The sequence below is a fragment of the Dermacentor variabilis genome, chromosome 8, assembly GCF_050947875.1.
Source record: "Dermacentor variabilis isolate Ectoservices chromosome 8, ASM5094787v1, whole genome shotgun sequence".
NCBI classification, from domain to species: Eukaryota; Metazoa; Arthropoda; class Arachnida; order Ixodida; family Ixodidae; genus Dermacentor; species Dermacentor variabilis.
In genome coordinates this window covers 39,738,696-39,750,095 of record NC_134575.1, presented here as the reverse complement: position 1 = coordinate 39,750,095, position 11,400 = coordinate 39,738,696, and the positions used below count along the sequence as shown (strand labels likewise).

At 45.8% G+C, this 11,400-nt stretch overlaps 1 protein-coding gene across 2 annotated transcripts in view; it reads right to left on the bottom strand.

Moving 5' to 3' along the window:
• Positions 1–246: 246 nt before the first annotated feature.
• Positions 247–11,400, bottom strand: part of Hrs (Hepatocyte growth factor regulated tyrosine kinase substrate) — a 29,774-nt gene continuing 18,620 nt past the window's right edge. For both annotated transcript variants that reach the window (XM_075701948.1, XM_075701949.1), the window contains 5 exons: positions 9,931–10,152; positions 7,514–7,730; positions 5,188–5,360; positions 3,520–4,303; positions 247–1,758 (listed from right to left, as the gene is read on the bottom strand). In XM_075701948.1, the coding sequence (XP_075558063.1) occupies positions 1,586–1,758; positions 3,520–4,303; positions 5,188–5,360; positions 7,514–7,730; positions 9,931–10,152 (1,569 nt within the window). In that variant the 3' untranslated portion in view covers positions 247–1,585. The remainder of the gene's footprint in view (positions 1,759–3,519; positions 4,304–5,187; positions 5,361–7,513; positions 7,731–9,930; positions 10,153–11,400) is intronic.

The following is an 11,400-nucleotide window of genomic DNA, read 5'->3' as shown; positions in this document are numbered from 1 at the left end:
GACAGCATTTCCACCTGTCGGATTCCAGATGGGACAGCTCATTAACACACGCGCACACACTTTTAGAAAACTACCTGGTTTCTGGCCGGTCCACCATAGTGGGCAAAACGCCAGTTTGGAAACAAAAGAAATCATTACCATTTCAGCTTTTCAATAAAGTGGAAGGCCTACTGGTCCACAGCACTAACATATTTGCATCGGCACAAATACGTTTTTCGCAGGTTAAGGTCACAGAACACATGTGGGTTAGCATAAAGAAAGAAGCCTTTAATATAAGAGCCATATCAATGTACACAGGAAACAAAGCAGCTCCAGTTTACACTCACACTATACTTACAAAACATTGCCATCATGCCGCTTAATTGCTTTTTCGTACGTATAGAATGTTTCCACGAGCATCAAAAACCAACTATAGCCTCTTCATACACAAACACAAAAATGATGACAACCACAAAGGACCAGCCGTGCTTCAGAGTGACAAGAACATTATAATTGGGCATTACAGTACTCAACTTGGTCATCGCAAAAGCTGCACTCTTGGAAAGGCTGACCAGACTTTTATATGTAATTAACTAGACGTACGATTTTCTTAATCCCGCGGTTTTGTAGAGACTGCTGAAAAATGGTATGCGCACACTATTTTAATGCTGCAATTCCCCCCAAGCTATTATACAGCATGTAAAATACTGCGTTTAATACTACCATGACTGTATTAAAAAAAGTCTATAATTCTGACTTTCGTTTAGCCCCTGAAAGAAAAAAAAGGGCACATAAAGGAATGGACATCGTTTAAAAGTATTATGCATTAAAAGTGGCACCTCACAAAGCCCAGACAGTCGTCACTAACATGCAACGAACGCTTCGCATGTGCTTGTAAAATGAAGTCGACTGTCTGAAACTAAAATGGCAATGCATCCTGGGGGACAAACTTTTGCAAATCTCTGCTCAGCACGCTGCCTTGACGAAAAGCCCAGATTAAGTGTCACTGTGGACGAACCACGTGTTCTGTTTGGGCAGCCTGCAGCAACGTGTGCCAGCGGGAGAGCAACGTCAGTCGAATCGTCACATCAGGACAGCCTCGACCTTCCCACGCCCGCTGTAATTGAGCAGCCCCTATATTTCGTGCCTCTATATTATGTCCTGGGGTTTCTGTCTTAAGTGGTAGTGCATTAAAAAACATTGGTCTTTCGTTTATGCATGTTACCTCGCTTTGATATAAAGCTGCTGTAAGGTCACCTCAAGACGATTTGTTTTTGCCTGCGCGCTAAGCTCCCCTCTCCTACTGGTGCAATCGCTGACCAAGTTAGTTGACCATCCCACTTTGCTGAAGAGTAAAGCAACAAAAACAAAAAGCGTGACCAGTAGTTGTTCGCATCACCTCGCGGAGGATAAAGAACAAAAAGCATTGGTAGTTCTCAGTTGGGTAGAACTCGAGGGTGAGCATGTGATAGAGACATCCTACAATGCCAAGACTGTACACTTGCTTCAAGCAGGCCAGGCGAGTGTTCCGATAACGGACAGGACGACCTCGACCGGGAGCAACCAAGTTCGTTGAAGACTCCGGGCCCGTAGCGAAAGAGAGAGCTCAGTCGAAGCTTATAAGGGCAGCCTCTTGCACGGGCGGAGCTCCGGCTGGTGCGCCTGTGGCGGACTCGAACGAAGGGTTGCTGGTCGGCGGCCGATGGTGCTGTGGCGGAGAGGCCGCCGGGTTTTCCTGGTGCGGCATGCTTTGCATCATGGGCACGCCCATCGGCATCGCTGCAAGACGTGCAACAGGGAAACTACAGCTAAAGACGAGCGCAGCTTCTCTGACGAAAGCCAGCATGAACGTTACGTCACCTCCAGTGAAGTTATCGAACTGTTCACGCTACATGTCTCATTATATATCTCTTTATCTTGTAGTGTATTATATAGCAATGATACCATATTTTTGCATGTATAACCCGCCACCGCGTGTAATCTGCACTTTCAATAACAACAGCCCGGAAAGCAAAAAAAAAAAATATCCCCGTGTATAATCCGCGGAAGTAACTGCATACAACAATGCTCAAATCTCTGCAAGAACAGTCTCCATTCATGGATTCATAACTTGTCTATGTCGTATCTTCAGCCACAGGGGCTCTGTTCTCCCATTTTTTGGAGATGCTGACAAAGCTGGATTCACACGGTGGACGTTATCGCGGACGAATCAGTCGCATGATATCTGACGTGAATCGGGTCACCTTGCAGCTAGCACTCGTACTGCAGCGGATGACAGTGCAGACGGAGAAGCGCTCACAATCGCGACGAAGCAAATCCGACAGCCAAAAATACCAACGGTGATTTGGCCTAGTGCTGTATCACAAAGCACTTCGCGCACACTGGGGGAGCGCCGTGGAAACGGGTTACATACGAGTTTGCCGGCGCTGCATGTGCTGTTTGCTATCTACTGAACGCAAAATGGCAACCCGTAAAGCGGAGGAGAGGGGGCGACCGTGAAAGAGGGAAGAAGGGAACTTCAACATGCAGGGGTGGAGAGGAGGTGGGGTTCCCTAGAAGATAATGAAAGTTTGAATGGCGAAGAACCTTGCCTTGAGCTGTAGCTTCACGGCAGCGCGCACCACGCTGCCGTGAAGCCACACTTCATGGCAAAACTGACATATCCGCACCCCCACTTTACCGTTACATTTAAAAAAAAAATTTGGCACAGGTTATACGCATAAGAATATGGTAAATCTTGTCACTGACAAACACAATAACAAAATTAAAGTAACTGACAGAACTGACGGAAGTGGCACAACGAGGAAATATGACTACCCTTTACTAATCTCTCTTTAACCTATATATCTCTTACCTTACCTGTTCACACTGCTACTTATCGCATCATTATCTATGCAGTATAGGTATAGTAACAAGACACCAAGTTTATTCATGTAAGATCCGCACCTTTCTTTACTTTTGTAGGATGGAATCTTGATAGGGTCGGGCTTTCGCAAGAGTCCAGCAAAAACTAAACTGCTATACCCAGGGATTACGTTACAAATTATGCGAAAAACAATGCAAACAATGACTATACAGTACACACATGTCAGTCCGAGAATCAACGACAATCATCGAATTTTTGCTTCCTTCTTCAATGCTGTTATTGGCGACATCACTCACATGGCGACCGAAGCTTACTATTTCATCAGCAAACCCCCAAAGATGGTTGTCGTGCAGTTGCTTGCATTGCAGCAAATAACCTTGGCGATTTTTTAAAATTTACCTTTAAGGTAGGAGGTGCGGGTCTTACGTGAGTAAATTTCAATCCCGTGCAGAAGAAGCAGGTACCCGGGCAAAGAAATGCAACTTGGAAAGCAAAGAAGCAACGCGACTCTGAGACATACTGGTTGGTTAGTCGCTGTCATGTCGGATAGCTTGTTATATCTGTGTTTATCATATAGAGAGCTGCAACTGTGTTTGCACACCACTAAACAGATAAACCATGCCGCATACTTTACTTTTAAGCAGACGACAGGCACCTGAAGTGAGTGAGCTTACCCTGCTGCATGCTGTACGCCTGGTAGTCCATGGGGAGCCCCATGGGAGCAGGCATGCTCACGGGGCCATACTGGGTCTGCACCATCATGGTAGCGTGTGGCGGTGCCGTCCCAATCATGTACGGGATTCCTGGTGCACCGGTAGCCGGGTGCGTTGGGGACCGGTAGGCCGGCGGCATCGTGGGCATGTGCATGGGAGGCCTCGCTTGCTGCTGGGGCGGCATTTGCGAGGGCATCGACATTGGTGCCGAGTGGGGCGGCAGGGAGTGCATCGAGAGGTGTCCTTGCGGTGCCGGCATCTGGTGTCCTTGTGGCGGAACCGAGTGCTGCCCTGGTGCCGTCACGGGCGTTCCTGGTGGTGGAACGGAGTGACCCTGGGGGGGAAGGATTGCGTGCCCTTGCGTCGTCATTACGTGCTGTTGTCCTTGTGACGGAATGGGATGCCCTTGCGGAGGCATTCCCTGTTGAATTGTGTGGCCTCGGGGTGACATCATCTGACCCGGTTGCGCTGGCGGCATGGGCCCGCCCTGGAGTTGCGGTGGCAGGTGCATCTGCGAGTGGTCTTGCGGTGCCCCCATGTTGACCGGTGGAGGCTGCTGTGGAGGCATCGAGATGGAGTGCGGTGGCATGCCCTGTGGTGGTGGTGGTGGTAATCCGGGTGGCTGGTTCGGGAATCCGGCACCACCGTGGTGGTACTGCTTCTGCAGCTCGTGCCGCATCTGCAGCTCCCGTTCCTGCTCTTGCATCCGCTGGAGCGCAAGCTGATGCTGGTACTGCAGGTACTCCTGCAGCAATTGGAGAGTTGCATCACTACTAGCCAGAAACCTTTCAAAAAAAATTGTTAGTTAAATTATGGAGTTTAACGTTCCAAGACTGCACAGTGGATTATGAGGGACACCTTAGTGGAAGGCTTCGGATTGATATTGACCACCTGGGTACTTTCGAGGTATTGTTCAAGCATTTCAAAGTATTGTTCAAGTCGAATGCTGCTCCTCCTGGAGAAATCGGAGATGTCACATGACAGGAATTCTCTCGCATTTGAATTGCACTCCCATCTCAAAGGTGAGAGCATTTCTGAGTATTCCAAGCTGGAGCACAAAGCTTTGAACGAGGTGAATGCATTCCGACTGCTTGATTTCAATAACCCAAACGTAAAGCATGCCACCAGTGTTCTAGAGCACTCAAAAGCGACCAGTCAAATGCAACATTACTGCCGACTTTTGTACGAACCAATGAACCAGAAGTATTCCTGCCAACTAACCTAGGTTGAAGCCTTACTGAAGCTAGTGAAAACACGCAACTGTTACTTTACCATGCAAAAGTCCCAGTCAGAATTGCATAATAAATATACATAAATAGGTAATTAGTAAATACATAAATTTATTTATTCACATTTTCTGCAGGGCCGTGAAGGCATAATTGCAGGGGGACACAAACGTACAACTTTCAAAGATAGTCATGCAGCATGGGCTCAACCTCTGGTTAAAAAAAAGTGAAAAAAATAATCCAAAGTGAAATCACATCAGTCAATGTAAGGAAATAAGGAAAGCGAAATATGAAGAGCAGGTAACAGTAGCTTTAAGTAGCATTAAGTACATCACATTTCCGACAATAGTGCTCAAAACTTTACCTCGGACTGGCATTAAATAAGTAAATTAAGTGGCCTTACTTGTTTCTTCTGCCTCATGATGTGCAGCTTTTGGGCCATCTGGATCTGCCGCTGCCTCTCCGCTTCATCCGCCTCCCGGCGCAGTTGATCGCGATGCTCGTCCCTCAGCGCATCGAGGGCCGCACGGGCGTCTCTGATCTGGGCCAGCTTGTCCTGCAGGCCTTCGTAGTACTCTGCGTGGCGCAGGAACACGGAGACATTGTCATGTGACCGGAGAAAATGCACATTCCGAAGCAAAGGACGTAGCGCTGCAGATGTCCTCAAGAGGCGGCAACAGTGAGCTTAGGCGGCAGGACAACACGACAGACAAAGGACAGCAGCACAAAAGAGTGAATAGAACAACCAAACTTCTTTTACTGGGCAAACTTGGGCCAAGGAAGTGGGGAAACACTTAACTGACAACGGTAGTGGCCAGCACGATCGTTGAAACAAATTGTGCTGCTCGAGTGCGTCCTCTATTTAGACGTGTCATCGTATGCAGCAAAACAGTTCGCACTGCTCACACTAGTTCGATGGGATGTACGTGCTATTTTCATCATGGTGTGTCTATAACCTTGTGACAGGCCCACCTCGCTATCCAATTGACAACAGCATTCACAGATGTTCCAGTACAAAAAGCGCGTCGACAAGGTACGCAGATATCTGCCGCCGTTTCCAAGATTTATATTGCTATAAAAGAGCTTGCTAAGCACTGTCTTGTGTCTGTTTCTTCCTTTCGTATGTCACACCTAACGCGCAAAAGCAAGGTTTAGTAAACCCCACCCACACACCTAAGAAGGTCTATTAAAACAAAAGGGTCTTTGTCAACTAAACTTGGGTGAAAGCTTGTGCCTGTGTCTGTCCTGCCACGTTACTCACCCGACTTCGTGCACAAAAATGCGAAAGTTAACCACCACTACCAACTTGCTTGCGAACTCGCACTTTGCTCGGCCATTTTTGTGAGCAATGGTAGAAAAAATGCATGCAGACTCTGCAGCCACAAGTCAATGACAGCACAGAACAGCATTCAGTTCTTGCAGTGACATCATGGACTCGGATGCATGAACTACAAGCCTCAGTCATACAACCGATCCAATGCTTACAGAAGCTATGCTTGAGATTGATCTTTGCATGAACGCCTCTCTCTGATGCAGCTCAATAACTGCTGTCACTCTGCGCTTCTTGCAAGCAAGCAGGGCTAATTCAACCGCCAAGTGGCCGCTCGAGTCATGGACGATGAAGTTAGATTGTTGTTTTGCCAGTGATGAGCATAATGCGGCAACCCTAACGTGTTCCCATGTAAGCGAAAAAAGCTTTTAAATTGACACATTCTATGAAGGTAGTCTAAATATAAATTATTTAAGACTACTGACATAAAATCGTCTCATTCTTTAATGTTTTGGTGGGAAACCGTCGACGCAGTTAATTAATTACGCTGTAGAGATTCAATTCTCTAAACGCGTAGCAAATGATTCATTATGTTACCTTTAACCACGATCAGTTCAAAAGGTGCACCAAGTGCAGCAAGGCTTTGGACATGAAAAGGAGACTCATCGTGGCATCAAAGCCAGTTGCGACGGGCTTGTGGTACTACTAACAGACACCACTGACGCATACACACACTCACTGTGGTCGTGCTGCCAAAAGCGAAGAGCAACTGGCGTTTGCCAAGACAAAATGGTATAGTGCACCCTCCTTAGCACTTCCAAGAGATGCACACAATAGGAAGGGCCAATCGGGCAGTTTCAGGTACACAGTCATTGCATGCCCTTCGACCACCACACGAGGCCGAAGTGGCAGGCTCTCGAGTTGTTCGCAATACCACACGACTGTCACCCGAGATTTGATCGGTATTCGTTATTACCTCCAAAGCCACACTGTGCTTGACACACATATTAAACAGGTCACATAAAAGTTGCTGCAATTAATTATTTTTGGTGCCCTCGATGAATTGAGGCTTTGTACTGTAATGGAGCCTACAGCCAAGTAAAAAAAAGCAATGGAGCAGGACACAAATTTTTTGTCTCGGTACTATAAAAACAAATGCCAGTAAAAGCATGTATCAAGGATTACAGTTCATGTATGTAGGTGATATACTGGTGGTAAAAAAATAAAAAAAAAAATAAAATTAAATGATGGCGGCAGGAAAGCCCCTACTTTCACTGCGCTTGCCGGCACCCAACACCATCCACAGTCGCGCCAATCCCTACGACTCGTCGACAGCATGACCAACTTGGCGGAACCCGGCTGCAGAGAGCACGCGACAGTTGGTGCGGTTGCGGAGCAATGGAAATCGCCGCGTTGCTGAGCGAAAAACCGCGCCACAGGAAACGGCCTTTTCACCCACCGCGGAAATCCTCCTGCTGCTGAAGGTGGTGCAGCAGCTGCGAGTGCATGTTGCTGACGCTCATGAACAGGCTCTGCACGTAGGAGTCGTTGGCCACGTGCCTTCCGCGTGCCGCATTGCTCTGCAGCCGGTTGACGAACACCTCCAGCGTCGAGCGCAGCTGGGCGACAAACTCTTCGAGCTGGGAGTCTGCCTCGCCAATAATGCCGTCCACTTTCTGCAAGAACAGGAAGTGGGGGGGGGGGGGGCGCCAATATTTGAAACTTTCGAATAAGGAATCAAATATTGCCCTATTCGGTTCGGCCTTCAAATTGAACAGCCACTATATTCATATCTACGTCTTCTAATATTTTTCACACAGCTTTTCTGTCTTTCAATTTGCCATCTGTGCGCAATCAAGCATGAAATTGTAGCAAATGTGTGACAAACTTAATCCCTGGTCACTATAGCTGACATAAAACATGAGAAGTTATGCAGCAAAGCACACTAAGGCACTCAGGGATTCAGACTTTTTCAGCTAAACCACCATCATGCACACTCACTAGTGACTCCAAAGTATGCGAATAGACTGCTTATTCACTCCTTATGATCCATTTCAATAAACCACATTTCATAACATTCAATTTAATGACAGAAATTTGCTAAGTTTGTGCATATGCTAGGAGGTGAACACTGTTTTATATATATTAATGGTGAAGACGGCTGCGTGCTCATTATTCAAAAACTATTCAAAATTCTATCCAATTCACTTCTGGCATTGTTCGATTAATATTCTATTTGCTTTTGAAAATTACTGTTTGCACATCACTAATGGAACACCAGCATGGCTATGCTGTTGACATAACACTACAGCGTCTAAAATCGGCACAGCAATGCTAATTGCAAGGGCCCCATCGTAGCAAGAGTTCTTGAACTCCTCGACACCAAGAAACCCAGCCACCTTCCAAGGAGCACCACGAAAGCCTTATGCTAGCCAAATCTACAAGGAAACACGGCACGACAAAGGGCCAGTCGAAAATAGTGGACAAATGCACACATTTTAAATGTAAGGTGAAAAATGTGCGCTCCTGCATTATATGTGTGCGTGCGCATTTCGTGCACCCACGCTGCTCTGTTCCCACCATCTTAGGTTCACAAGGTCCAGCGTTCCCATAATCTCGTGTTCCCACAGCGACCCTGCATTCCCATGACGGCATGTTCTAATAATACTGCGTTTCGTGATCTGGCCCCCTCTTGATGCCAAGAGGGCTCCATTCCTAAGCTACACATGGACTCACCAACCAGACAACATACAAGGTGTGGGAGTCAATAAGGAGTGAGGCCCTTGTCAACCGTAGAAGCATATTCAAGTACCCCTTAATCTACATCGCCTACTGTCTGTATTTGATCATCGCTGTCTATTATCATCCGAGAAACTTCACGTTCCGACAAATAACAGAGAAGCAAGAAGAAGACCCTACAACGAAACATTACTAACACTCAAGAGTCCACGAAGCCAATTTGGGATCTACTGATCAACTTGTATGCAAATCTGTCCTTAAATAATTGTCAACACCACTTGCATCTTCCATTTTTCATACAGAGCAAGGGAATAGACTATACTACGTATACGGAAACGCAATGCAGCATTGACCCTCAAGTGTAAGTTTTATTTGAAAGGAACATTAAACACAGCACTTTCTTTTTCACAGGAGCAAAAAAAAAAAAAAAAAAAAGAATATACACGTCACCAGGAATGTAAAAGGTCGGAAAAAAGACTTGACTCGCATCCAGTATGTGCTTAAAATACAATAAAATATCAGATTGGCTAAGTTGGTTAAAGCGACAAGTAGTCTATATTACTGAAGCAATTTTGGTGAAGCTGTAGGAGGGCCGGTATTTTACGATTTTCTTATTAGCAGCCTTTAAACAGCGCCTAAGCCGATAGCCCACGCTCCTGGTAGTTTATTGGGTATGACACAAGTCCAAGCACGTCGCCTCCCAGGTTTGTCAACCCACCGCAGGCCTTGTCTTATCTCCAAGATCGTGCTGAGGAGCCACGTGTTCTCAGTCATGCTTCACTTCTGCCAGAGCAGTTAATGGCTACGTTGACCAACAGGCCAGGTGAACAGACCCCAAAGAGTGCATTCTATGGCTCAATGCGGTTATTTTTTAACTATATTGGCTCCACTTTTGCCCATACTGTTAACTTTACATACCCTGCGACTAATTCTCAAATTTTGTTGCATTGAGATCTACATTTTGATAGCTTTTGTAACTTGCTAGGACGCTCCGGAGGCGTTTCTTTTAAAGGTTTTTTTTCTCCTAGAAATGGTTACAAGATACCCAGATACGCAAAACCCATGCAAAGTCAGCAAAGACGACCTTGTCTTTAAAATGACTCCATACGAACTCACCCAGTCATCTATCTAGCTCACCTCTGCATTCTTAGGTGGAACAGTGTACGGCGATCCCGCAGAAGTCGGTGCACTGGGAATCGGGCTCTGTCGTGACGGCAGCCCATCAACGGCGTTGGTGTCCTGTTGCTGCTGCTGTTGCTGCCGCTGTTCCCAGTAGGCACGGTTGAGATAGCGAGCCAATTCGGGGTCCCCATCTGCCAGGTCCTTGCGCCGTGTCTTGTCTACAGCTTTGTCGCCAGCCTGCTTTCACATTTGAGAAATGGAACAGTACCTTATTTTATCATGCGTTTAACATATTTCATTATTATTTCCTTGCATGGATTGCTAGGAATTTACTGCAATGACTATTCTAACCAGCCTGCGACTGTACCATGCAGTGAGACTTTATTACTTCAAAGAAACATGCAAAACACAACACACTTTCATAGTACAAGAGAGAAATAGTGATTTGCTTTCATTTAAAAAACTAAAGCTAATTGCATCTGAGACACAGTGGACCAAGAATCACTCATCGTTGCTGACCGAGGCCACCAATCGTAACGATAACCCAGTGCGGTGCAATGCTTTGAAATGTGCAACGTCATCCTAACATACTGGCACCGCAGTTCAGGTCGAATTTATTATGAATTCTTAGTCAAATTTCTGCAACGGAGCTAATGAGGTGAATTGGATTATAATAATAATATAATAATATTTGGGGTTTTACGTGCCAAAACCACTTTCTGATTATGAGGCACGCCGTAGTGGAGGACTCCGGAAATTTTGACCACCTGGGGTTCTTTAACGTGCACCTAAATCTAAGCACACGGGTGTTTTCGCATTTCGCCCCCATCGAAATGCGGCCGCCGTGGCCGAATTGGATTATACCTTCCATTCAAGAATGAAACTGTGTTTCCCAAGTGAAATTGTTATTTCAACTAGTGAACGGTCACTACAACATTGCCACTTCATCAGTATTCATTTTTGCAGCCGATTTTTGAGCAGTGACACAAGATTGAGTGTCACATTCACAAATGCATCCCCATTCCCGATATTGCTTTCATACATATTTTAATTTTTTTTCTTCCATTGTATTGACGAAGAGCAATTTGTTTTGTACAGCTATGAGAATCTGCTCTGCAATATTTATTGTTTGTTAGTTTTGTATATCTGCTTCAGGCGCTACTATGTGCACAATTTTCATGCGAAGACAGTGCATCAAAATAAAAAGCACCGATTAGAGTTTCGATATTTAAAATGAGTCACGGACATTTGGACACCTCCGCCTGGACCTGTACTACAAGTTTTAATAATAAACATAAAATGTTTTAGTAAAACAAGTTGGAATATGGACAGATGGATCTTTGCTCTCTGTGTCATTTTGACTTCATGTAGTGGGCTCCCTTCTTTCGTCATTTTCACAATGTTTTACATCCGGCACATATTTCAAGTGTCTAGATAGGTGCTTTACAAGTTTATTTCTCTTTCCGGTACAGTTTAATAATATTT